The 25,638-nt window shown below is 43.5% G+C and overlaps 2 protein-coding genes across 7 annotated transcripts in view; one reads left to right on the top strand and one right to left on the bottom strand.

The window, feature by feature from the left end:
• Nucleotides 1–2,494, bottom strand: part of TAF5L (TATA-box binding protein associated factor 5 like) — a 28,148-nt gene extending 25,654 nt beyond the window's left edge. The window contains exon 1 of the mRNA XM_073338045.1: nucleotides 2,210–2,494. The gene's annotated coding sequence lies outside the window, so the exon portion shown is untranslated. The remainder of the gene's footprint in view (nucleotides 1–2,209) is intronic.
• On the top strand, nucleotides 1,975–21,615 carry URB2 (URB2 ribosome biogenesis homolog). 6 transcript variants are annotated; one of them, XM_073338039.2, is made up of 10 exons: nucleotides 1,983–2,584; nucleotides 3,574–3,716; nucleotides 5,902–6,078; nucleotides 7,018–10,429; nucleotides 12,444–12,604; nucleotides 14,410–14,520; nucleotides 15,441–15,683; nucleotides 16,438–16,528; nucleotides 18,103–18,242; nucleotides 20,903–21,615. In XM_073338039.2, exons 1-10 carry the CDS (start codon nucleotides 2,464–2,466, stop codon nucleotides 21,098–21,100), a joined length of 4,797 nt encoding a protein of 1,598 aa, XP_073194140.1. In that variant the 5' UTR covers nucleotides 1,983–2,463; the 3' UTR covers nucleotides 21,101–21,615. The 6 variants fall into 6 exon arrangements, with proteins under 6 accessions (XP_073194145.1, XP_073194140.1, XP_073194141.1 ...); XM_073338040.1 differs by having other exon boundaries at nucleotides 2,498–2,616; XM_073338043.1 differs by lacking the exon at nucleotides 1,983–2,584 and adding an exon at nucleotides 2,636–2,856.
• Nucleotides 21,616–25,638: the final 4,023 nt, after the last annotated feature.

Here is a 25,638-nt window from a genome sequence, read left to right as displayed (position 1 = left end):
CTTTCAGGTCAATGTTCTGTTACTGAGAGGCACCAAAATTAGAGTCCACGTACAATACAGCGTAACTCCATTTTTGTATGGGGGCTTTCATATAAACTATAATCCCAGAACACTTTACAGAAGTACATGGACTCTGCCAAAAAAAAAATCATTATTTCCAACATTTTTGCCTGTGTCACTGACAACTGAGAACTGAACTTAAAGAATCTAATTAACTATTTATGGTGCTTAGCAATTTCACTTTTGTTTACTCTTGTTCTCTCTCAACTTCTCAGTACTTCAGTGTTTGGGTCAGAAATAATACAGGGAAATGTTTAATTGCTTAAAAGCTACTGCTTCCAGTCAAATTTTTTTTTTAAAAAATTATTTCATGGCACTACTTCTACTAGTCTTAGGGCTCTGTAAAAACTTGTTTTTACGAATTCTAAATGTTTGCTCAAATTTTACTTAAGTGCCCCCATATACAGTAAGAGAAATAGAGGTCCAGGTAAGTGAGACAAGATACATTGTAAGCTGAAAGGGAGATTTAAGGAGGTGCAGCAAAATAGGAAAAGCATTCCAGATGGTAAAACAGTAAGCAGGGGTAGTCAGCAGGCAGAGTTTAGGCCAAATCCTGATCACCAGATGCTTTTGAACAGACCATGGAATCTTTTTATTTACTTGTTATCATTATTGTTATTGAGGTGTGAAAAATGTTTCTCTGGAGTCTGGACCTTGACTAAGAAATTTGAACCTTGACAAAAAATAATTTGACTACCTGCAGTGGAGTTTGGGTTCAGAAATAGAGGAGACAGTGGTTTTAGTGGGAGTTGTGTCCATTTACACCAGACCTGTATTTTGGGCACAGTCCATAGAATAAGCTTGACCAACCCCATGAAGGAAGCTTCAAGAATGAGATTAAATGGCAAGCTTTGTCTGCCTTATTTCCTGTGTCCCACACAAGCATGATCTATTTTATTTCCACCCACAATAGTTCACCCTCTCCTTTCAAATTCTAATACATCCCTGCCTTCCTTAAAGTGAAGCTGGGGGGTCAAATCTTACTCCAAAATTAGGTTTTGTAAAAACAAAGTTAGAACAACAGACCCATTTCCATGAATTTCCCCCCTCCCAACTGAAACAGTATTTTTAAATAATAACTTTCCTTTACAATGTTTGTAACCCAAACAAAACACCACTGAGCAAGCGCATGAAGACCAGAAAATGAAAATAAATTTTTCATTGCATAAGCATAAAAAGAAAAATCCATAGTGACATAAAACAGATTGTCAATAAATCCTGATTTTTTTAACTCTTTCAGAGTTTATTTGTAACACATAAGAAAAGTTTGGTTTTTACACTGCAGTTGTATTTTAGAAGGCAGCTTTGTAAGAATGGGAATTTGTGGTTCCCTATGTCTCACTGAGCTCAAATCAAATCAAATGTGCTCAGTAGAAAGTCATTCATAACTCCCAGCCCTACAACCTGGGAATGAAGCCAGGTTTTTGTTTCCTGCTTGTGCACCATCAACAGCATGAGATTCTGCAGACCAACTTTTCCTTCAGTGCCACTTGGGCAACCTGATTAGCCTTCAGTAGGGCTGCACAGGTGTCACTGAGGGCAGAAGTGGGCCTGCAGGGCCTTTAGTGCTGGCTCTGATGCAAACGGGAAAGCCCCAGCTTGATCTTCAGATCCCAGACTCTGGTTGTAGGGCTGGCATTTACCAAAGTTACGGTTTTGCTACATGTAAGCTGAGCTCCTGTGACCTAGAATCACCGAGACACAATAATCAAGGAGTCCGGCAGGGCCATTTTTACAGGGTCACTTTTCAGGGCAGAATCAGTTTGATAATCCCCCCAACCCGCCAATAAAATCAGTGCAGAGCACAGAGGGGAAGAAAGCCACGGGCAGAGAAGGCAGCAGCCGCCAGGGGGAATCAGGAAGCTGGGGAGGAAGAAGAAGATAAAAAGCAAGAGGGAGCAGAGGAGAAGCGGATGGGGAGGCAGGGTCAGGGAGGATCCTCATCCCGCTCTCTGTTGCTGAGGCTGCACCGCTGCAGGGAAGGCAACTGGTTCCCGTCCCCTTGCAGGCGGGCGCAGCTGCATCCCCGGCGCGGTGTGCGCCACCCCCCAGCCCAGGCCTGCCTCCTTCTCCCTCCCAGGGCCCGGGACGGCTGCCGGGCGCGTTGCACGGGGCAGCCTGCTCGCGCGCTCCGCCCGGGGCCACTCACTGAGCATCGCAGGCGGCGGCGGCGGCTTCTACTGCTGCGGGCACAAAGCGGAATCCTGGGCTCGCGCTGTCACTGCGCCCGCCGGCGCGAGACGCCGCTCTCCGCAGCGCGCGCGCAGCCAGCGCCGCCTCCCTTGGCTGCAGCTGCGGCTGCCTCAGTCTCCGCCGCGGCTCGAGGCAGCCGCTCCATGACTGACTGACACAGAGAGAGAGCGAGCGAGCGAGCGAGGAGAGCTGGGGCGGCTGCCACAGCGCATGCGTGATGCACCCGCCGCCGCCGCCCCCCCCACCAATGGGAGGCCCTCGCCGCGGCGCTCGGCTAGCGCTGCCTGGCGCCTTGAGCGGGCGAAGGGCAAAGGCCACGGGGCGGCAGCACGTGCGTGCGGGGACCCGGGGAGGCGCGGCCGGGTGAGGCGGGGGCCTGCGCGCGGGGCGCGGCCGGTGTGAGCGAGCTGCCCCCGGGCTTGTGCAGCGCCGGCAGCCGGGGAGCGGGCCGCGGGCCGGGCCCCAGCCCCAGCCCGGGAAGGGAGCCCCGGCGGGTGGCTGCCTCGCGGTGTCTGGACAGCGTGTCTCAGAGCAGGGCGAGATCACGCTGGCCCGAGCCGAGCGAGGCTTGTTGCGGGCGTGGGGTGGGGTCCGTGGTCTCAGGTGACCCTTGCGTGGGTCTGGCCTACGGCAGCCGCAGCGGCGGGCACTTGCTCCGTGGGGTTGGCCGGACAGAACTGAATCCGGCCCGTTATTTTCCGGTCTGTACCGGACCCCGTGGCTCGCCTTTGGAGGGGTGGGTTCGGTTCAGCTGTTGGCACTGGCGGTGCTTGCTGTGGAATGGGCGAGGTGCCAGGGCCCACGGCAATTAGGTGCCAGGGCTTAAGCAACTCCTTTCCATTCATAACTGGTACAACAAGCCTAGCGGTGGCGGGGCTATGAACTGCCAAGCCTAGAGGTGCCGGGGGCTCACACCTGGCAAACCTTGGGACAAATTGAGCACTGGATGTAGGGTCTGATCCTGAGACGTGGTGGGCGTGCGCAGTTTCCTGTGATTTTTTTCGGGGGAATGTTGGGTAGTTCAGCACCTCTCATAAAAAGGCCCAGTTTATGTTGTTGACTTCTCAGTTTTCCCAGCTCTTGTTTGCCTGGTATCCAATGCTGTTTCCACTGATTTCAGTGGATTGGATCCTCAGTGACCAGACCTGCTTATCAAACCCAGGTCTCTTGCATTGTAAAGCCGAATGAACATAGGGCTAGCCCAAATAAGAGTCTGCTTTACTAGAGATAAATAACCGTTAATTCTGGTATTCTTAAATCCTTCTCGTTAATGTTTATTTCAAGTGCATCTAATATTTTTGTGAATATTTGACGTTTCAGATACAATAATAGTCTCTATGGCTGCAATTTACTCAGGAATTCACCTGAAGCTGAAAAGTGCAAAAACCTCTTGGGAAGACAAAATCAAATTAGCTCACTTTGCATGGATTTCCCATCAGTGCTTTCTTCCAAATAAAGAACAAGTATGGTTTTCTGTTGTTTTTTTTTAAATTGTTTTGTCAAATGCAGAAAAATGTACCAATTAATTGCTGTGGAGCCCAAGCTGATTCAGAGGATGAATCAAGATGCATTGCATAGCCTTTCACCTGTAGACACTGGTGCAAATACAGCTGCAATAGGGAGTAACTGAAAGTTGTTGCTGATGATGGTTGTGAAGTAGACCAGTCTGTTTACTAATAGGCTTTCATCTATATCACAACAATGACCACTAAGAGGCAGTCATATGGAAGTTTTGTTTAGTGGCTTCAGTAGAAAGTCCAAGTATAGAATGGGCTAAAGAATGAACTACCTTCTCACATCTAAAGATGGTTTTTCCAATTCAGGATTGGGATATGCTCATGGGGCAGAGGGGAGAGAGATGCAGTGTCCATGCTATACTTGTTTTGTGGATAAATTGCAGACCTCTGTCTCCAGAGTTGTAAGGCTAGCATCTTTCATCACATTTCCTACATGGCCCCCGCAAAGTCTTGCCAACCGTCTCCTGATAATGGCTAAAATGACCATCCACCAGTCCAGGACGGGGAAATTGGACTGGTGGGGGAGAGTTCTCTGTGGCTGTGAGACCTGTTTCCTGGCACATTATCTGTATGAATCTGGGCATCATGACCATTCACTCCTTGGATTTTTCCTTGGAGTAGTGGGTATTGTCCAGCACATTCTCTGTGCGGTGTTCCTCTCTGGATACCATGTTTTGATCCTGTGACCTATTTTTTTGTTCCCTGTAAATAGTTGATTTCTGGGACTTGTGGCTCCTCCTTTCACCTGAGAGGGGCAGACCTTACATCGTTTAGTGGGCTTTGCCTGCTGACCCAGCTATCAAACCACCTAGCATTTTAGTTGAGAACTTAGCACAAGAAGGATCTGTAAAAGTGTTTTGTTTTTTTTTAAATTGTTCTATGAATTGCTTTAAAACATGAAATTAACCTTTAATAGAATGGCTAAGTGAGCAACGTTATACAATTTAATTGTGTATTAATGGTTTTTGCCTACATTTCCTTAGCTTTTTAAAGAAAAGTAAAACTTTTAAAATGTTATTTCAAAGCATCTTCTTAAAGAACTTGGAAAAAAATTAAGAAAAATCTTATTTATTTCACATCTATATACAAAAACGGAGCAGAAATTGAAGGCTTCCTCTTTACTCCCCTGGGAGACTTGGCTTCAGTGGCTTTAATAATTTTAAAATTATCTTATTATTTCTCTCCCAAAATTTAAAAACTCTATCGTCTTTGCTAGCAGAGATTGTTTCCTTGAATTTGGCTCAATGGGTTACAGTATGTGCTTCTTCCTTAACCATAGTTGTAGATCTGAAGGCTTTGTAAGAGCTGGAAACTTCATAATGGTTAGCATGGAGCTTGCAATCTATGTACCTTGAAAGTTCAGTGCTGACTTATGACATTTATAATCCTTTACAGGTCAGACAGGGCCTTTGGAGCTTGTAACTGTATAATGGTGATTGTGGAATTTATAAGATATTCAGGTCTGGTCTGCAGACCCTCTAGTACATGGACTATGTCTGTACACCTTGTAAGCAAAGCAGACACTGCCCAAGGATTTTGTAAGCTCTACAGATTGCAAAGCTTCAGAGGGTTGTTTTTGTTTCTCTCTCTATATCTATCTATCTATCTATCAATATCACAGAGAGAGAGAGAGAGACTGAAAAAATAGGAACTCCAAAAAAGTTAAATCAGGCCTGTGCAATCATTCTATTCGGGGATCAAGATTTTAAATAAACGTGCAATCTTTAGGACAAGCTGTTTTTGCATTTTGGAAATGAGAACAGTTTTTATAAAGTGAAAATCCACAATTCTTTTCGTAAGTTCCCTCACTCAAAAATGTCCTCACTGATATAAAAATTTCATGTGAGAAATTTTCTCTGCTGGTTTAAGAGAAGCTGAAAGGAAATGCATTTTCACCCTTGAAATTAGCTTTACTATGAAGGTTAGAGCGTGAAGGGAGCCAAAATTGAGTTTAGAAACTGTTACAAATTCAGGCTCTGATCCTGCTTGGAGAACTGCATAGACAAACTTGTGTATCCATGTCAAGCTCATTCTCAGGTGTGAAGTGGCTACTACAGTTCTGTAACCTTTTCCCATGGAGGTAAAGATGATCACCCACAGCTGTATATTTTTGTTTGTTTAAATTACATAGGTATTACTTGATTGGGTGAGCCATGCATTGGTTTCATATTACAACAAGAAACTTGAACTGGAGGATGAAATTGTTGAGAAACTTTGGACGTACCTGGATAACATCTTCCATAGCAGAAAACTACAGAATCTCTTAAAGGATGGAAAGACAATCAACCTCAGTTTTTTGATTGCACAGGTAACTCAAACCAAACTCTTTAAGTGATGAATGTCAGTGCAGTATGTGATACAATATATGACACTTCCTTTTAGAGGTAGGTGTTGTACGAAATAGTTAGGGATAATTTAGCTTACATTTTTAGGCCATTGTATTTATTTTCCCTTCTATCCCCTCTGTTGCAAGACAGCTGATATTTGTGGAGAACAAAGATTGAAAGCAACAACACTTCCCAATAGCCTCATACTCAGATGATTTCACACAGGTTTTCCCCTCCCCAAACTATCAGGGATGGAACAAGATTAAATATTTTGGTTAGTAAGTAAAGACCCAGTCAGGCAACCCCTATTCTCACAAGTAGCCTAGATGACTTCATTTCAGACTACTCATGTGAGAAGGAGTTAAAGGCTCGCAAATGTATATTAGTATAGGAAACTCTGGAAGATCATATGGCTGTTTTAGAGTATAATTGGAATTATTTGCTTACTAATTGAGATCCTTGCTAAATAGGTTGTCCAACTGGGGATAAGGAGGGAATTTCCCCCCTTGTTGGGATGGGGAGGGCATCTTGCCTTTCTTTTCTCTACAGCACTAAGTAAGTTTCCTCACAGTTAGAATGAGGTGGACTATCATGCATCATTATTGCTGCTGCTGTTCTTCTTACAGTAGTCAGTCAGGAATGGGGTCTCATGTCAGATGCTGTGCAGACACATGCAAAGACACGGTTCCTACCCTGAAAAATTTATAGTCTGAAAACGATCAATTGTCTATGCCTGGGGTCAGGAATAACCACTGGTGGGTCTATGTCCTTCCCATCTTCTGTTACTAATGATTGTTTAAATGCTGTTGATGTGTCCAGCCGGAGCTGCCCAGCAAAGAAGATTGTTGTCTGTTCCCCAATGACCTTTGTTTCTGTGTGCAAGGTTGATAGTGATGCTTTTTTTGTTGTTTTATCTTCAGGTCATAAATGAAAGGATATCCGAGTCCTGCATTCAAAAATCCCGCGGAAATGTTGGTACAGTGCTAAGTTGTTGCAGGGGCATCCTTTCCACTCCGCCTCTCTCCATCATCTATACCACAAAATATGAGCTGATGGTGAACCTCTTAAGCAAGCTCTCCTGGCTGGCCTGTCAATGGCTGACCTCAGAAGATGCTGTGACTTCCCAGTTGTTTGATGTCCTCCAGCTGACCTTTGCTCAGTACCTCCTGATTCAGAGGCAACAGATCAACCCAAATCGTGTGTTTGGGCAAGTGACCAGCCACTTGTTTCAACCATGTCTGCTCCTGAGGCATTTGCTTATGGCCAGAGCGTGGACACCAGCTGATGATGGCCGCGTACGTCAGCATCTGAGCAGGGAAATCCGAAACCAAGTAGAGGCTGTGCTACAGGCTGGGATTTTCCAGCCTGAGCTCTTGTCCTCTTACAGAGGGGAGCTCCTGCCAGAAAGGGAACCGCAAGAGAAAAAGAAAAGGGCTCTGAAAACTATTCTGATGCCAGTCAAAACAGTGCTGTCCAAGTTCCAGGATGCTAGCTTTTGTGAATCAACGCTCCAGGTGATCATAGTAGCAAATTCAGTACCTCTGCTTTATAAGCTCTTTTTGGATTCTTATTGTAAGGCAGAAAACCACATGGTCTGTTTCCACATGTTCACCAGGCTTTTTGGCTGTCTAAGGATTTCTCACCTGCAGGAGGATCTATGGCAGGAGATGCTCTCGCCAGTAGACTGGAGCACAGAACTGCTTGCTGTGGAACAGCTCCTGAACTTGGTGCTCAGCAACGATATCTATAACGTTGCCGCTGACCGGATCAGGCACAAAGAGACCCAGTTCCAGTTTTACCGCAAACTGGCAGAAATGTTGGTGAATCACTCCCAGGCTTCCATCCCAGCTTGGTTTAGGTGTCTCAAGACCTTGATTTCGTTAAATCATTTAATTGTCGAGCCTGATCTGGATGACCTTGTGGCCTCAGCTTGGATCGATGCAGAGGTCTCTGAGCCACGTACAAAGAAGCCTCAAGAGACTCTCATAAATGCCATGTTTCAGACTTACACGAAGCTGCGACAGTTCCCTAAATTCTTTGAAGAGGTTCTGTCCGTGATCTGCCGTCCAGCTGATGATGAGTTAAGGCTGCCAGTCTTGTCTGCTGGGCTGACGGCAAAGCTTCGTGAGTGCCTCCTCGAGCTGCCACCCAACCAGATTCTGGATATTTTGTTCCTCATACTGGAGAAGTGTCAGACTCAAATAATTCCTGACGTGAAAGATGATTCTGACATGGCACTGAAGCTGTTGTCTGTGAGCTCTGTGCTTCACACTTTTCTGTTCAACATGAAGAGTTTGGATAATGTCACCCCATTACCTGTTGTCCTTCGCACTCAGAGTCTGTTGGACAAGATGCAGAAAGAGGTAATCCAGCCATTGCTAGACCTATTGAAGGATCAGTGGGCAGACGAAGATAAACCAGGGCTTTGGCTAGAGAAGGTCAGTGATTCCGCGCTCCTCCTTGTCTGCACATGGGTGGAGGTTGACACTCTGCTTAGTATAAACTGCAGCAAATATGTGTCTCGACTGGCTGAAGCAGCTGGTGGTGGTACTGACTGTGCTGCAGAGAGCTGGGACTTCTCAGCCCTTCTCCCTGGCGTGGATAGCCAGTGTTGGAAGAGGGTAGTGAGATTCTCAGGTAATTTCTGCTCACCTAGTAAATATTGCTTAGAACTGCTCATGCTTCAGAAAATAAAAAAGATCTTAATGCAAACCAGTTTTCAGACTGAGGCTGATCTTCACACCTTGCAGCATGCCGCAGCTTTCATCCTTCATTCTGGAAGATCAAGCATGAGCATGGAAGAGTCCGAACCTTGGAATGGCAACATCAGTGCAATAAATGCTCTCACCTACCCCGCTGCACACTGGTACCTTGTAGTCTCAAATCTAACAATCCTGATTCCTCATCTTTCTCTGAAAGATGTAGAGTATGTTGCTGACGTGCTTCTGAAGACTTTACCATCAACTAAAGCTCCGGGAGTTTCTGCAGATCAGGATTCCTTCATCACAGCTGAAAAGGTTTCTAAAGCCTTGCTGCATAGTACTTTTCTTCCAGAAATTAAGGTGCTTCACTGTGCTTTTATAAGCCGCGTTATTCAGCAGTGCTCTAGTGTGTTTTGTTCTGCTACTCAAGGCATCGTAGATCAGCCTATTCAACAGCTGTCTGCAGTTAATATACCATGGCATGAGGAAGTCCTCTCATCTTGCAAGATGGTTGGCATGGGGGAGGCACAGTCAGAAAACAATCAATCAAAGGATGAACCCTTCATTTGCTGGACAACAATGGAAAAAATTGCTCAACATATATTGTTGTTAACAAGGACCGGTTCCCCCATTACTTTGGAAGAAGACCAGATAGAAAGCTTTCTGCATTTACTAGAGATGATTTCTGCATTGAAACTTGACAGTCTTTTTCCTTCCGACCATACCCGTTGTTTTCTCTTGCTGCTATCCTTGGTAGCCAATACCAGAGCTAACATCTCTTGCAGTAAGTTGCTATCATTGAAGTTTCTAATTACCTGCTTCCGCCTCCTAACATGCCTACAGACTGGCAGAAGTGTCAACTCTATCTTTAAAGTTTTTCATGCCAGCGATGCTCTTGAGGCTGTCATGACCGCCCTGTTTGCAGCCAGCAAGTGCTTTGCTGATGTTTTGACCACTCCCGCCTGGGCAGAATTTCTCCAGGTGATCCAAACCTTTTTGGAATGCTTTCTTCAGATGATTGTCGAAAAGAGGCAGAGCCTGAAACTCAATTTGGAAAAGTTCTCTTTTTTCCTAGCGAGCTGCAAACCATATGTTGATGCAGACAGAGGCAAGCCCTGGAACACTGCAGTCAATCAGCTGCTCTTAGTGCCGCTAACCACACTCTGCCATGTTCTGACTCTGTACCTCCAGCAGCAGCCAGAGAAGAAACAACAACTGACAGAAATGCTGTCTGCTTTGTTGAAGCCAACAGTCCTCCAGACAGGAACAGCCATCCAGCTCTGCCTTAGAAACCTCACCAAAGACCAGCCTTTGCCTTTGGCTTTCATCCCAGCTGTCTCAACTCTACTGAAAGCAGATCTGAGCTACATGTGTACTGGTCGCTTTATGAAAATGGAAGGCAAGCAGGAGAATCCTAAAGACCCAGGAAAATATCGGGAGTATTCCCACACTGAACTGTACCAAAAGTTTTACACTCAAGTACTGAGAGAGCTGACCTCTGTGGAAGGCCATCTCCAGTTCTTTCACTCTGCCTTGCAGTTTTTAACTGTTTTCTGCTCAGTAACAGATCTGTATCCTGGAGAAGAGACTGCTCTCACTGTGTTCCATGCTGTAAAAAAACTCCTTGCTGGTACAGAGCTCTTTTTTTTCTTTTCTTCAACTCCTCCGTTTAATTTTGGAATACAGGGGTGGGTAAAAGCATCCAAGAGGTTCTTAAGAAAGTCACAAGATATCCACGTATGCTAGCCCATCAGTAAATTGGTCCTATCTTCTTAAGAAACAAACTGGGAAGCTTTTAGAGGGATACTGTTGTCATGACTGGGGCGCAGTGTTGACCTGTCTTGGTAGGGGTCTCATCTGGAAGGTCTTTGAGGATGTCAGCCACGTAGTTATTTTGATCTCCTTGCTTTCACAGAAATAGTTACTCATGTGCCTCAGTGCTCATTTTTGTGCAAAAATATGTATTTTGCCTATGCTAATACATGTTTTGTATGTGCACGTGTATATTTTGTGACACAAATCTATCAAGGTTTGAAAATGTAGCCCTTAGCCCTTTTTAAAAACTACGCTGTTCTATAAATGATGGCCCAAGGCACTGAGAAACACCCCCGTAGAAATATTCTGTTTAGGACCATTTCACCAAATGTGGTCAAACTTTTTGGGGCTGCTCTGAAAATGCATTTTTTTTGGTCTTATGTATCTGGTATAGCAACTATCACTCAAGGAGTTAATGGATCGGCTTAGTTAAATAACTCAGCACTTTTCACTGAAGATCTCAGAGGGCCTTACAAAGGTAGATAAGTATCATCTCCATTTAAAGGTGAGGAAATTGAGGAACAGAAAGACTACTGGCCTGGTTTTCAGAGGTGCTGAACACAGTATACTCCAGGCAAAGTCCATGATAGCTGTGGGTACTCGGCACCTCTCAGAAAGCCAGACCCTTTATCACCTGCACACAGTGAGCCAGTGACAGAATTGGAATTAGGGGAACCTGGTCTTCTGACTGCCAGTGTGATCTAACGACTAATCTATGTTGCCTCATTTAAAATATAACCTAAACTGACATTCCACATGTGCAGTGTAGTAGTACCAAAAAACCTGGCAATATTATTTTTGTCTTTGATGCCTGAAAGATTTGATTTAGTCTAGTTTACTACTACAGTGATCTTACAAATGTATATTACCCCCTGGTTGGTAGGGAATCACAAATGCGCTTAATCCCTTAATTGTAGTACAATTCTGTATGGAGAAGCCTTTTTGTAAATCTGTTTGGGAGCCTGGCTGAAGCTCTTGCTAGTTGAGTTGCAAATAGATTTTTATATTGTGTCTATGTATAATATTTCTTGCACGCTGTGTATCTCAATTCTTTCCAGTTACAGAATTCACCACAGGAGGCAGTATGATGTAAGTGTTAAAACAGGATTGGGAGTCAGGATTACCAAGTTCTGACCCTGGCTTTTCTGCTGACTCCCTCTTAACATCTCTGTACCACACTCTACTCCTGTACAAAGCTGGTATATTTATTTAGTGCAGAGGCATAATTAATGGTGATAAAATGCTTTGAGATTCTCTGATGAAATGTGCTGTAGAAGTGCCAGGCTTTAAATAGATTAAAATTATTTTCTCCTACAGAAAATCTTGCCACAAATCCCAGGAGTTACTGCTGCATTCGGGGTGTTTGTGGAGCAGATAAATATGCTTGCAAAGTAAACCAAAATTTAAACTAGTCATAGATAATATAATCTTTGACTTCATATGTAGGAGACCTGGTCACTGCTAAACCGAGATCTAAGCATTGTCCATTAATATTCATGTGATGTGTGGCTCTCCTCCCAACACCCTGATATTCTGTAGCTTGTGATCAACTTGTTCCCCTAGCTTGTGAACAAGCCTCATTATGGGGTTTTCACAGAGTGAAAGCATTTAATCAAGATACTGACTGCGGGATACACAGTAGGATGGGAATGTTCTGAATGATACACTGCTGCTGTGGTTGGTGGGAGAAAGCAGTTCTGTGCGGGTGAACATTAAAAAATCACTCACAGAGAGAGCTCTTTTTCAAGGCTTGATTTTGAAAGGGTTTTTTTGGCAGTTCCCCAGGTGGATAAGCAATTCAGACATGTTTGTGTCTCTTGAATATGCAGGTCCTGGCACCACAGTCCAGGTAATTCAAGATCTAGAAATGCAGCTGACAGAATTGATGACTCAGCTGGTGGAGAGCTGCACGACTGAGGAGTTCTGTGTCATGATGAGGCTGGTGCTCCAAGGACTTGAAGTTAGCAATATTTGGAAACAAAATCCTAAAGTAGGGAACTTTGGGCTTATTTCTTATAATTTATTTTCTTTAGTTTTCTCTCCATGGCTTGAAGAACTGCAATAGAACATGGATGGTATCTGATAAAATGGGCAGGAAGAAAGACCATGAATAGGACATGAGGAACACATAGGAGTTTGGCTTTAAATGTGTGTTTGTTATGCTGCACACTCATGGTAACTTACATGGCAATAAACCTGGTGCTTAGGTACTGCGATGAAGTGTGCCCTAGAAATACCTGAGATCGATAGACTCCACTATGAAAAAGAGAGAAACTTTTCTTACCTATGAAGAAAGCTTTCAGTAGGATCCCTAGGCATTTAGCACTCTAATTCCCAGTAACATTAACAGGAGTCTCACATCAGTGAATTCCTGTAGAGAATGCAGAAGGTCGACGCCTATGTGTTAATTCTAACATTACAAACTGGCCAAATAAAAGCTTTAATTTTGTTTCCTATTGTGTTATTCAGTAGAGTCCTCAGACTCAGCACCCAGGAAAAATTTGTCATAATTATGTAGGTGATTACCAGGAAGCTGGTTCAGTCCATGAACACGCAAAACAAAGATTTGCCTAGTTCATTTAAAAGTCACACCTAGTGTGGTCTGTTCTTTGCAGTTGTAGGTGTAAACTGGCACATGCTAGTATACATTTCTTGTAGTGTGGGTGGTTCTTTTCTTATCACAGTACTACTTAGCACTAACTGAGCACTTTTCATTGGCAAAGTGCTTTACAAACACAAATGTACTGATCGTCACAAGACTGCTTTGAGGAGGGTAAGTTAGTACAATTATCCCCATTTTTCAGATGGAGAAACTGAGACCAAGACCAGACAAAAGGTTTTATCACTTAAAAATTTCCCACTATTGTTACCACCAAAGCTGTAGCATAGACAAGAGACTTGCAGCCACTGGCATTTTAACCATTTTATTGTCCAAACCTACTCTGAACAGGGTCAGGTGGCACGGTGCTTTTAAACACCAGCAGTTATGTGAAGCACTGATTATATTAGTGCTCCCACTATTCTATTCTGTATAGGTTCTTATACCGTGCTCATTACTGTAGCATCTGAGCATCTTCCAGTAGTTCATTAAGTGACATGTAACATCTGTCGCCAATGGAACTGAATTGGTAGTTGTAACATTGGGAAGAAATTTGGCAAACAAGCCTGGCATAACCTTCCCGCCCGCCCCCCCCCCCCCCCTTGGAAGGTTAAGTGACTTGGAACTCAGAGCCTTGCTGAAGCTCAGGAGTATCTGGCTCCCAGACCTGCCCATTTGGAAAAGGCATCTGTGTGTCATCTCTGTAGATAATGTCCATTTAAAAGAGAATCTAACCTAATCTTTCTACATGGTTTGTGTAACGCTAATCGCCATAGCATATAGGCATTGAAGTCCACATGTTTTTGGACTGTAAGGCTGAAATACACTGATGTTCTATGTTTTCATCTTAGTTCTTGTAAGCCAATATGTGGTGACATGTTAGCTGGTAAATGTGATGAGATTATGCTGGTTATATGGCAGGCTCAAACCACAAGTGAGTTTCATATGTGTATGTTCACACTACTTCCCTCCATTATCTATAATGGCTGCTACATGAGTTGATCTGCCTTTATTTTTAAATGTTTTAATGTCACGATTTGCTTTTAAAATAGATATAGTACAGTATGCTAAGGTGATTATTGCTCAGTGCAAATTCTATTGAGCTGCTGATAATGTGATGCCTCCACTGAGAGGTGCCATATTTCAAGTGAGCGTATTTATCTTTTTGCAGAGATTGTTTATCCATTTTTTTGCAGGAAGTATTGTCAGCTGTTACGCTAACCAAATTGCTGGTCAACTGCCCGTTAACTGGAGAGAAAGAGAGAGCTTTCTGGTTTACCAGCCCACAGATAATCACAGCTTTAGTTGTAAGTACCTCCCACGTTATATGTTACCTATCACTTTTGTTTGACAGAGCCTGAAACAATTGTGTCTGAAACATACATAAAAAGATATTTAAAAAAAAAAAAAATTCTACATTTGACATCAGTTTGGCTAGGATCCATTTACGCTGTTTGGCCCAAATTTCCTCAAGTATATCCCTGTATATTGGCATGGCACACACACTCATTCATTAACATCACCATTACTTTGAGGAAGATTACATCTTTGGGGCTGCACTGCATTGTGTAGAGATTGAGAGCATCTCACTAGGCTACATGGAGATGCTTAGAGAGTTGCCTCTCCCCAGGCCTGGGCAACTCTTCTTCCGATCCAAAGGAGGAGAAAACTGTTTGTTGGCTTTTTGCTTTGCTACAAGGCCAAACTAATAAAAAAAGAGCATATAAAAATGACTGAATAAGTGAATTAAAATAATTAAATCCGTTTTGTTACCTGTGTTGTGGCTGCACGCAACTGTAGTAGTGTTGGTGCTTGCCATCACAATGCCTGACTCTCTGGGACCAGAGGTTGTCTGGCAGGGGCTTGGGGTGAGTCAATGTTTGTGAAGGACAGAACTATCCACTGGAACAGTGTAAAAACATGAACAGATGCAAATAGACCCTGTAGAACACATTCTGTATGCATCTTCTCTATGGGATTGTGGGATAGATGCAACAATGCACAGACCCTGCAGTGCTTTCAGGGAATGCTGCATGGGGATATGGTGCACGGCATGTGCCTAAAACAGATTGATTAGTACGGATGAGGCTTTATGCTGTTGCAGTTTGCGCCAGTGTACTCCTGCTGGTTCAAGTTGCAACAGTACAATTCTCTGGTGTGGAAGAAGGGGGTGGGTAGAGACAGCGGAATTCTTTTTTGTTATTGTTGTCTTGTCTTTCACATGTAGATTCAAACCAAAGAGGCTTGTCGGGACCAATCGCTGATTCCCACCATTGTTGTTCCTATACTGGAGACAGTAGCAGCCCTGCTGAGGCAAGGAGAAGAGATTCTCTCCAATCCCCATCACGTGAGCCTGGCATTCAGCATTCTGCTGACTGTCCCTCTGGATCATTTGAAGATGGAGGAGTATGGGAGCATCTTCCTGGGAATTCATGAAGTGCTGTTTTCCATACTGCAGTGTCACCCTAAGGTGAAGGGAGAAGGGGCTTGAAGGGTGGGGGATCAGAAATTTTAAGAAGCCAATCCCTGACCTATGACCAGGAGGTTGAAAACATGGAGGTTCTGAAATGATAAGATATTTGGAAGCAAATTATCACAACCTCTAAAGTTAGATTTGGCCAAAGTTTTCAAAAGGGCCTAAGTTCCATATTTAAAAAAAAAAAAAAAAAAAAAAAGAGACGGGCACTTAGGCTAAGTCTCTTTGTAGATCAAAAGGACTTAAGCACCTGGCTGTGTAAGTCACTTTTGAAAATTTTTGCCTCTAGTGCCTGTCAGCTGAAAGCTGATTTTTCCAAACTGTTTTCAGATGAATAAGTGTATTGGTCCTTAAATCTCTGGTCCCTTGGGCAAGCACTGGTTCAGGACAGACAGTGGTAAATGCCCCAGGCATTAGAACAACATAACTTTCAACCTCTGCTTTGTGGATGTGGGATTACTTTGAGATGATTGTAATTATTTGTATTAACCATAGCACCTACCAGCCCTAGTCAGGTACCAGGACCCCATTGTGCCAGCAGCCGTAGAAACAGAACAAAAAGACAGTCCCTTCCCTGTAGCGCGTACAGGCGATGTACCTTCCTTTAAAGCACATAAATCCACTCTTATTTTGGGATGTTGAATGTCATGCTGCATGTGCTGCTTTAATAAAGGAACCATCCTCAAAGCCTTTTTTCTGTACTGCATTAGGTATTTATCTGATCCTCTTTCATTTGATGTTCTTGCAGGTGATGCTAAAAGCAGCGCCATCTTTCCTGAACAGCTTCAAGAGGCTGGTTGTTTCTGTTATGCACGAGGGGCGACAGAAAGGAGACAGAGGTGCTGTGTCATCATTTTCATTAACGTACCCAACTCTGAGTGGGTGCAATGCACAGAAGAATGTGCAGGACAGGGCAGGCTGTGTGTAACGTTAGAAGTTGAAACAAAGTCCCAGGGCCAGATCGTGGCTTTTGGGCCACTGGCCACATAGGCAGAAGTGTGGATGAGCCATGTAGCAATCTGCACTCTGACACTCTTTGAAAGGTTCTTTCCAGGCTTCATCCTGGGAGACTAGCATAGTGCTTCCATTTCGAACTGTAATCCTGGCTTACAGGATTGTCCCAGCACAATGACACAACGCAGACAGGGGCAGGGCTCCTTGTACCTTATGTCAGTTCCTCTCCCTGACCTTTGCATTCTCACTCAGAAACAGCCACAGTAGCCCCTATTGTATAAGGTCAGTGAAGGTTTTAGGAAAAGCATGTTTTTTCTGGTGTGGTGGCTCCAAATGCTGATGATTTACACCATCGCACTTGGGAAAGGGCTTTATATATGTGCTACTAAACAGAGCCCTGTGTTGCAGATGTTAGATATGCTACAGACTACATGTTCATCATTGTGTGTTAGATACAAAACCAGAATCTTGTACATGTTCAAAGTGTTACTTGGGATTTACTTATTTGACTCCATTAATTCACGTGGCTAAAACCAAGTTCACTGCTTTGAAATTTACCCCACTTTGTGTGTGTGTGTTATAACCATGTATATGCAATAGGCAAGTACACTAAGATATTCCAAAGGGGGGAGAGAGGAATGATATATTGATGCACCTATGGCATAAAAGCTGGGGCTTATACATTTCAGTAGTATCCACATTTTCTAAAGAGAAAAATCAGCGGAAAGCTACAGGTTCAGGAAATGCTGTGATTTAGATACACTTTGTCTACCCCTGCAGAATTATTGTATTTTAATAATAAAAAACAAGACACATGCCTGAATTTCCCCCCCCCACTTTCCTCCTAATTTCTATTAAGTTATCTCATTGCCTGCCAGTGAAGGATTGTTCCCTACAGAAAATTCAAGTCCTCTGTCCCATCTAGTTTTTAATGTCTCCAGTGATGGTGATTCTCTTTGGAGACTGTGCCATGTAATAGGTCTCATTATCAAGAAGCAGCTTCTTGATCTAGTATTCTGCAAGTGGCACTTCAAAAAAAAAAAAAATTAAAAAAATCTGATGTTTTTGCTCTTTTTCCAGTTAACTGGGCAGAGGGCTGGAACATGGGAGGTACCTTCCCCGCCCTTCTTTCTGCTTGAATTCATGTAACAAAAGTTGGCTGCATCCTAGTGTATGGTGGAGTTGAAACAGCCTTCTGCCTTTATTCTTACAATATTGCCCTTGAAAGAGAGTCTATAAAGTGTTGTAAGGGATTGTTCATTTTCATAAGGGCACAGTTGCTTTTAAACCACTCTTCTGTTCTCACCTCTCCTGTAATTAAAAAAATGCATTTTGGCAAATCCAAAATATGAAACCATGGCTAGGTAGTTGCTGAAGTTTTGTTTTTTGGGTTTTTTTTCCTTGTATAACAATTTTTTTTAACCCCTAATTTTGCACCACAATTTGATTTCTGTTTTAGGGAGCACAGATGAGTTTGGAGTTGTATTGAAATGTGCACACTTGGTGGAAAGGATGTATAGTCACATTGCTGCAAAAACAGAGGAGTTCACAGTGTTTTCTGTCTTTATAGTGGCCCAATACGTGATTGAACTGCAGAAGGTAATATACACTCATTCACCTTAAAGTCATTTATAAGGTTCAGGTTGAGAGTCACTTATTGTTTAAAAGACAACTATTTTAAATTTTTTAAAAATCCACATGCTGACTTGGATGTCTTGAAATTTGCTGTACCTCCTAGGGATGCAGAGTAGGGCTGGTGTTCTAAATTTGTGGTCATTTGAGCAAAGGTTCCTGAGATGATCTACCCCTTAAAATTGTTTTTACAAAATCTCCTGGTTCTTCTGGTGTGTTGGTTTTTTGTTTTGTTTTTGCATACACCTGGGGCTCGAACTATGGTTCTAATTCTCCCCAAATTGATCTCAGGTGCTTGGAATTATCTCGGCTGGTACATGATATCACTTCCCCAAAGGGGCAGTGGTGTCTTGAAAAAGTTAGAGGATAAAGTTTACTATGCCAGGTCAGGTTGAGCTTTCTGATGAATCAGAGAGAGAGTGATAGCCACGTGGGCATGTGCAGCAAGACTAGGGCTTTGTTGAAATCGGAGGGTTTGTAGGCAGCCCGCTCTTTCGGAAGGTGAGTGGCGAAAGGTGATGTGCTGTGGTCATTAAATCTCCGCAAGTGGTGTCTGTTTTAATTTTCACATACGGACATTTTCAAGTTATTTGATTCTGTGTTAGAGCGTAAGGCCTCTTGAGACTTTAGCTAAAGGGTGCGGTGTAACCATATGCCTAACTAGTTGATGATAAATAACTGCACAAATGAATCTTTGTTTGGGGATTCATATGTTAATGGAATAATTGAGCATGAGGAGGAGAGTTAATGAATTGGTGGGACACTTACTGAATTGGTGACGTGGAGTTTTCTTTTTAAAAAAAAAAAAAGAGGATCGATCTCAAAGGGGAAAGGGGCTGGACCTGTACATGCTAGAAAGCACTTGTGACCTCTCATGTTGCTCTGAAAGAACAGAAGAGAAACCCCTTTTCAAAGTAGATTTTTACAAAGGCTGCACACACACTTGTACTCTCTCAATCATAAAGGGCACTTTCTCCTGATGAAAAATCTAGTTTATCAATATTTATCACAACAAATGTAGACCCTTATTAATTATTCTGAAATAAACCTCGAAAAGTCCATCATTGGCCCTGGGTACACCTGCAGCCTCTTCCACATGCTTGATCTCACCTTTCATGCATTATCTCAGAGCTGTAGCATAATTCAGTAATGATGAAATAATTCTTCACACACTTAGCCGTCCCCCATCAAGAGTTCTGTAACGCAAATTGGTCTTGCTAACTATGTAGACCATAACACGTGTGTAGGTAGAATTAACTGCCAGCTCACACTGGCAGTTGTGTAAATCTCATAAGGTTTTTAGACAGTGGTTTGTGGGAATTGCATTGTAGAGTAAAGACAGTCAAGAGGAGTTGGCCAAATTCAGATGTGGTGTAAGCAGGTGTAACTCCACTGCAGATGCATCTGCTTACACCAGGTATGAACTTGATCCAAATTCTCAATTATAGTGGCATTTCATGCTGTTCCTTCTGTGCAGTGATCAGCTGGCTCTTCATCCTCTTAGAAGGCAGCCCCTGCCCCTTCACTGCTCTGTGGCCTCAGAGCAGAAAGAGAGCCTGGACCCGACACTGTGATTAGGAGTTCACTTCCATAGTGAAGAGTGTATTACTTGCCTCAGGAAGAGAGGAAAATTCTGAGTTTTAATGAGAGCCTTTCATGCAGTTTTCATTATGCTTGGAGTGCAGAGGCACAGGTCTGGAGGCACCAAGTTAATTTTAGTATTCAGCAGAGATAAGACCTATTTCTGTGGCAAGAACAGCATGATCCGCTCCAGAGGCCACCTGAATCTAAAGCAGTAAAATGTTCAGTGAGCGGGTTATGATCCGAGGATGTGTTCCAGTTTGCCTAGAGCCCCAAAACACTCCAGAGTCAGCCTTGATGAGCTTTGTTATGGGGATTATGGCAGTTGTGGGAAGACAGCGTGTCTAGTGATCAGCAAGGGACTGAGTTAGGAGTTTTAGGTTGTATTCCCAGCTCTGGCATTAGCTTGCTGTATGACTTAAGGCAAGTCTTTTAATTTCTGTGTGCCTGGGGTTCCACGGGGTTAAAATGGGTCAAGTAGACACACACCTGAGAGGGTGTTCTTTAAGGCTTCTGTAATTAATGTTTATAAAGCAAATTGAAATTCTTGGGTAAAAGTTGCTAGATAAATGCAGTTATTAAACTGGAAGAGGCAAAACAAACTAACCATTTTAGATGTAGGCTCACAGAAGGACTTGTTCCTAACTGAGATTTCAGTGTGCAGCATGCAGCTGATACGTTGGCTATTGTTCCGTCTCCTGAAGGAAAAATCTATTCCAGGATGGGTGTCTTAGAATATTTTACTGTAGGGTTTTTTTGTTGGGATGATTTCAAATTCTCCCAAATATAACAGAGCGTTTACCTGAACACTCAGCACCGCTGCAAATTTTAATATACAGGATTATATATTACTGCTGTGTTTTAAATCAGGTTTGCAAAATCGGGGAGAGAATTTATTATCTAATATTTTACACGGTGTTTTAACAGACCATTCTAGATGGGCTGATACCTTGGATTGTATCTTGTCAGGACTTTTATTTCCAGTCACTTGACGTATACTAACTATGGAAAGTAAAAAGTTTCATGAGATTTTGTTCATCTCCTAGGTGACCTTACTTCCAGCTGTAAAGAAACATCTAACTGAGGGAATTTATCACATCCTAGACCTTTGCATTGAACGCGACATCAAGTTCTTAAACGCATCGCTACAGATGGGCGTAAGAGAAGTCTTTAAGGAATTGTACAATGATTATACCCACTACCACAAAACTAAAAAACATGGGGAGAAAAAGTACACTGCGTGACGTATCATTCCTAACGTTTGCATAATCAATAAGAACTTGATCTTGTGTGGAGCTGAGAAACCTCAGCTCTGATTGAGTTCAGGATGATCAGCATGTTGCAGGATCATGCCATCAGTTGTTTTGCTAAAAGTAAAATACTGAATTATATGTCCCTGTATAACTGGCCTTGACATCTATGGTAGGAAAAGGACACATGCTTAGGCCTCAGCCCTGCTGCAGCTGTGCAGAGCCCCATTGAAATCTTTCTCTGCAGCCTGTATATGTGCTACTTGTTGCAGAATCTGGGGCCTTTTGTAATTTTCCTGTGCAAGCAAAGAATGTACTGAGTGAAAACCTTCAGTTATTATACAACTGCCCTGTTTACAATGGGGAGCAGTGCTAAATAATGGTAAAGTGCCCCACGCCATACTTTGTTTTACATTCATGCTAAATAAATTTATTTGTGTGCAACTGTAAAATATTCAGTCCGCTTCTGTTACAAAATTGTGTAAATACAGATTTTTAGAAAACCTGAAGTGGTGGTTGTATCTGTCTAGCCAGTAAGTTTTTCTACTGCGTCTTATGAAGTATCATCATAAACACTGACCTGCTAGAAAGCTTTATCAAATATCTCCTTTCTGTCAAACCCAAAACACAGCTGATGCTGCCCTCCTGTGACTGTTTCATAAAATCACACTCACTTAATTTGCGCAAATATATAACCAAAGTGAATCATTCTACCTGAGTACTTTTTGGTATCTTTACAAGTAATACCTAAGCTTTCCATAAGTGAAAGAGATTAGAGTGGGGGAAAAAGCTCTTGCTTTTATTTTGTTGACTTTATGTATAGTCAATTTCAGTCTTCCCCACATCATTAACCAATTATTATTTGTATTACAGTAATGACCAGAGGTCCCTTGTGCTAGGCACTGTACAAACACAGTGAGATATATCTGTCCCTGCTGCCAAATACTTACCTACCTACCTAAGGGTGGGGAAGGGAAACAGGCCCAGACAGATGAAGTGACCTTCCAAAGGTCACACAGCAAGTCAGTGCTGAGATGAGCCAGAATTCAAGTCACCTGTCTTTGAGTTCAGTGCCCTCTCCAGTGGGCAATGCTGCCCCCCAGCTTAGGCTCCTGGAAACTGCTCCAGGCAGGAAGACAATGGAACCCCATTGACTCTAGTGCCTGCATGAAGCAGTTTGCAAAAGTGGAGGCATAGTAATTCCCCTCCCTTTTGTTTGTGTGGAGCTTTCAGCCAGCAACAGGGAAGAGAAAAGGATATCTAATAGTATAGGAAACTTGAATTTACAAAACCCCCAAAATTGGCAGGGGAATTCAGAGTCTAGTGTCCCTGAAACAACCTTTAACTCGTATCTTCTGCCTGATTATATAGACCAGGGGTTCTCAAACTGGGGGTTGTGACCACTCAGGGGGTTGCAAGGTTATTACATGGGGGGGTTGCAAGCTGCCACCCCTCCACTCCCACCCCACTTTGCTTCCAGTATTTATAATAGTGTTAAATATTTTAAAAGTGTTTTTAATTTATACAGGGATGGGGAGAGGTGGGGGGTCACACTCAGGGACTTGCTCTGTGAAAAGGGCCATTATTACAGAAGTTTGAGAACCACTGATGTTATCCCTTTAAGCGAAGCTGAAAATAATGATATTCACAAGTTTTAGTTGCTAATGATTTTTTAAAAAATCTGACCATTGTTAAAACCTTCTGATCTGAACAGTTCTAGGACACCTTTGCCTAAAATACCAGTGTGTTCCAATTTATTTTTATTTGCTAATGGAAGAAGAAAAATATTACATCTTTAATCCTTGAGGAGGTGGGGGGAAGGCTAGAATTTGGCTTACCATGATATTTTAAATGAAGTAGAAAAATCACATGGCATCTTGGACAGCCATAGTTGAAAAGATAGTACTGGCTACCACTTCTCCCTGAGACTCCAGAAATGTGAAGGACTGTTAGGGCCGTGCGCCAAGTGCTTGGGGCTTTCCCAGTATGAGCTGGGCCTTTAAGGGGTGGGGAGTGTTAGGGCTCAGCTGCATCTGTGCCAGACTTATCTTGCCTCCCCAGCTGGAGCAGATGAGTGACAAAGGACAAGAAGGCCTGCTGGAGGGAAAACCAGAACAGCCTGTGGCCCAGTAAAGTGGGGTAGCAAACAGAGAGGGGCTCCCTGGGAGTCAGTAATCCAGTATGAACTAGAGGGTGGCTAGGAGGACTGTGAGCATTGGCAGAGCCCCTGGGAAGAAGGGTGAGGTTTCTGACTCAGGGGGTGTGGGGCTGAACCAGGTACAGTGAGCTCCTTGGCCCCCAGCAGGATAGTGGGTCTGACTTGCATGTGGAGGGTAAGGTATGGGTTACAGCTAAAGCTGAGTGAAATTTTTCAGACTAAACTTTTTTTCCACTGAAAAATGCGGACTTGGATCGACTGAAACATTGGGTGAATTTGTGTAGATTTTGGCAAAGTTCTGTCAAAAAGAAAACTTTTTGGAAATGTCAAAATGGTTCATTTTATCATTCGTGCAACAAAACATTTTGATTTTTCAGGTTTGATTCCCAAGGAGATTTAGGTAGCAAAAAGGAACTTGAACCCTGGTTTTCCTTCTAATCACCTGGTTATAGGGTATGCTGGGGAGGGTCTCTGTAAGCCCTAGTTTACACTACAGAATTACTTCTGTATCATTACGTCACTCACGGATGTGAATAATCCACATGACTGAGCGATGTAGTTCTACTGACTGAAGCGCTGGTGTAGACAGCGCTGTGTCGGCGGGAGCGCTTCTCCTGACTTAGCTACTGCCTCTCACAGAAGTGGATTAACTAAGCTGACAGGAGAAGCGCTCTCAAGAATTTTCTTAGGTTCTTTAGCTAGAATAAATCATTAAGGTGCTGGTATAACCCATCTGGGTGAAAAATGTTGAATGACTTCTGTTAAAGAAATTCACATTTGGATGCAATGCAATCTTTTCATCACAGGATGGAGCCATCCTGCAAAGTCACAAAAGCAAGCTATGAAGTCATGGTTTTTTCTTTATATGCTAGAGTATGCCAGCTGGAGAGCTAATCACTGGAAGGGAAAGAGTTTGTAGGAAGTACAGTCTTGTAATTAAAGAACAGGATTGAGGCTTTGTCTATATTGGGGCTTTTAGTCACTGGTGTATAGCTATACCAATGCAATGCAAACTTCTAGTACAGACTTTTGCAATGCTGTACCTTAGCCTGTTTTCTGGTCCGTGTAGCTGCATTGCACCAGTAGGGGTTTGCATTGGTGCTGCTACACCAGAGGCTTAAAACCCCTGTACAGATAAGGCCCAAGGGTCCAGAGCTCCATGTTGTGCTCCTGACTCTGCCACAGACTTGCTAGGTGACCTTGCTTTGGTGGTGGTTCCTATTACAGAAGCACATCAAGGCTCCAACCAAAAGAGTGAGAAGAAGTGGGGCACAAACCAGAACTACGATGTTCAGTAGTACTATTTTTTTCCTCGGGCCCCGGTCCCCTTTCTTATTTGTTCCAGCTTTTTTCTTTAACACTCCACCTCAGAGCTACAACCTTCACTCATGTATAGCGCCATTGACCTCAACGGGTCTGCTGGTGTGAGTAAAGGCTAGTTGCATGAGTAAGAGTTCTCAGGATCAGGCCTCTAGCTCACGGAGATGTTAGGAGATCCCAACATGGCATTCATATACACATAACTTTCCAACAAGATTTAGCCCTGGTTGCATTGCAACAGGCCAGTGCAGCATTGCGCGTGACACCGGAGCACGGCACCCTAACTCTGTGTGTATCCCAACAACACGAAGGACCAGATTTTTGGAAAGTGCTCAGTGGAAGAACAAGGGAAGCTGCTGAGCACTGACTGCTGAACAATTCTGAAAATCTCTCTGGTGATTTTCCTTCTTTGAGTGCTGGGGCCTGTGTGTATTCTGCGGTGGGTACATGTGCGCGCCATGCACCCGGAACTGGAAAATTCTTGAAAACCAGGTCTGTTGGGCCCCACATTTGCCTTCACTCTCCTCATGCTTCCAACCAAGGAGATAAAGGGCAGAGTGGACTGACCACCTCTCCCGTTCCTTCCTGTCACTACATGGCCTGGGTCGGAACCTCCACTGTCCAAGCTTCATCTTCCTTTATTCTTCAATCTGTAAATACATAGGTATATATTTTTTGTAAATAGTTAAAGAATTTTATCTGATAGTTCTTATCTAAGTTTGATAGTTAGTTAGATTCCCCATCCTGGGGAATTACCCTTTCTCTTCCCCCCACCCCCACCCCCACCCTCCCTGCCCTGTTGTGGGTACTGAACTTTGCCCAGGACCCCGGGTTTCAAATTCTGTGCTGCTTGTTCACGCTCCTTCTCAGTCAGCAACAAATATGAATGCTGCCTCGGGGAAGCTCATGTTGTGGCCAGGCCCAGTATCTGCCACTTGTTCCCCACTCGTGTCCGTCAAGGGCAGGATCTTTGCCTTAAGAAGCACCTAATGGAGACGACCGTGAGGCTACAGTCAGACACAGGCCAAGAGACCCCACTGCCTACATCAGCAAG

Source organism: Lepidochelys kempii, chromosome 3, assembly GCF_965140285.1.
Source record: "Lepidochelys kempii isolate rLepKem1 chromosome 3, rLepKem1.hap1, whole genome shotgun sequence".
Taxonomy (NCBI): Eukaryota; Metazoa; Chordata; order Testudines; family Cheloniidae; genus Lepidochelys; species Lepidochelys kempii.
The sequence above is the reverse complement of the archived record's forward strand: the minus strand, read 5'-3'. Positions and strand labels throughout refer to the sequence as shown.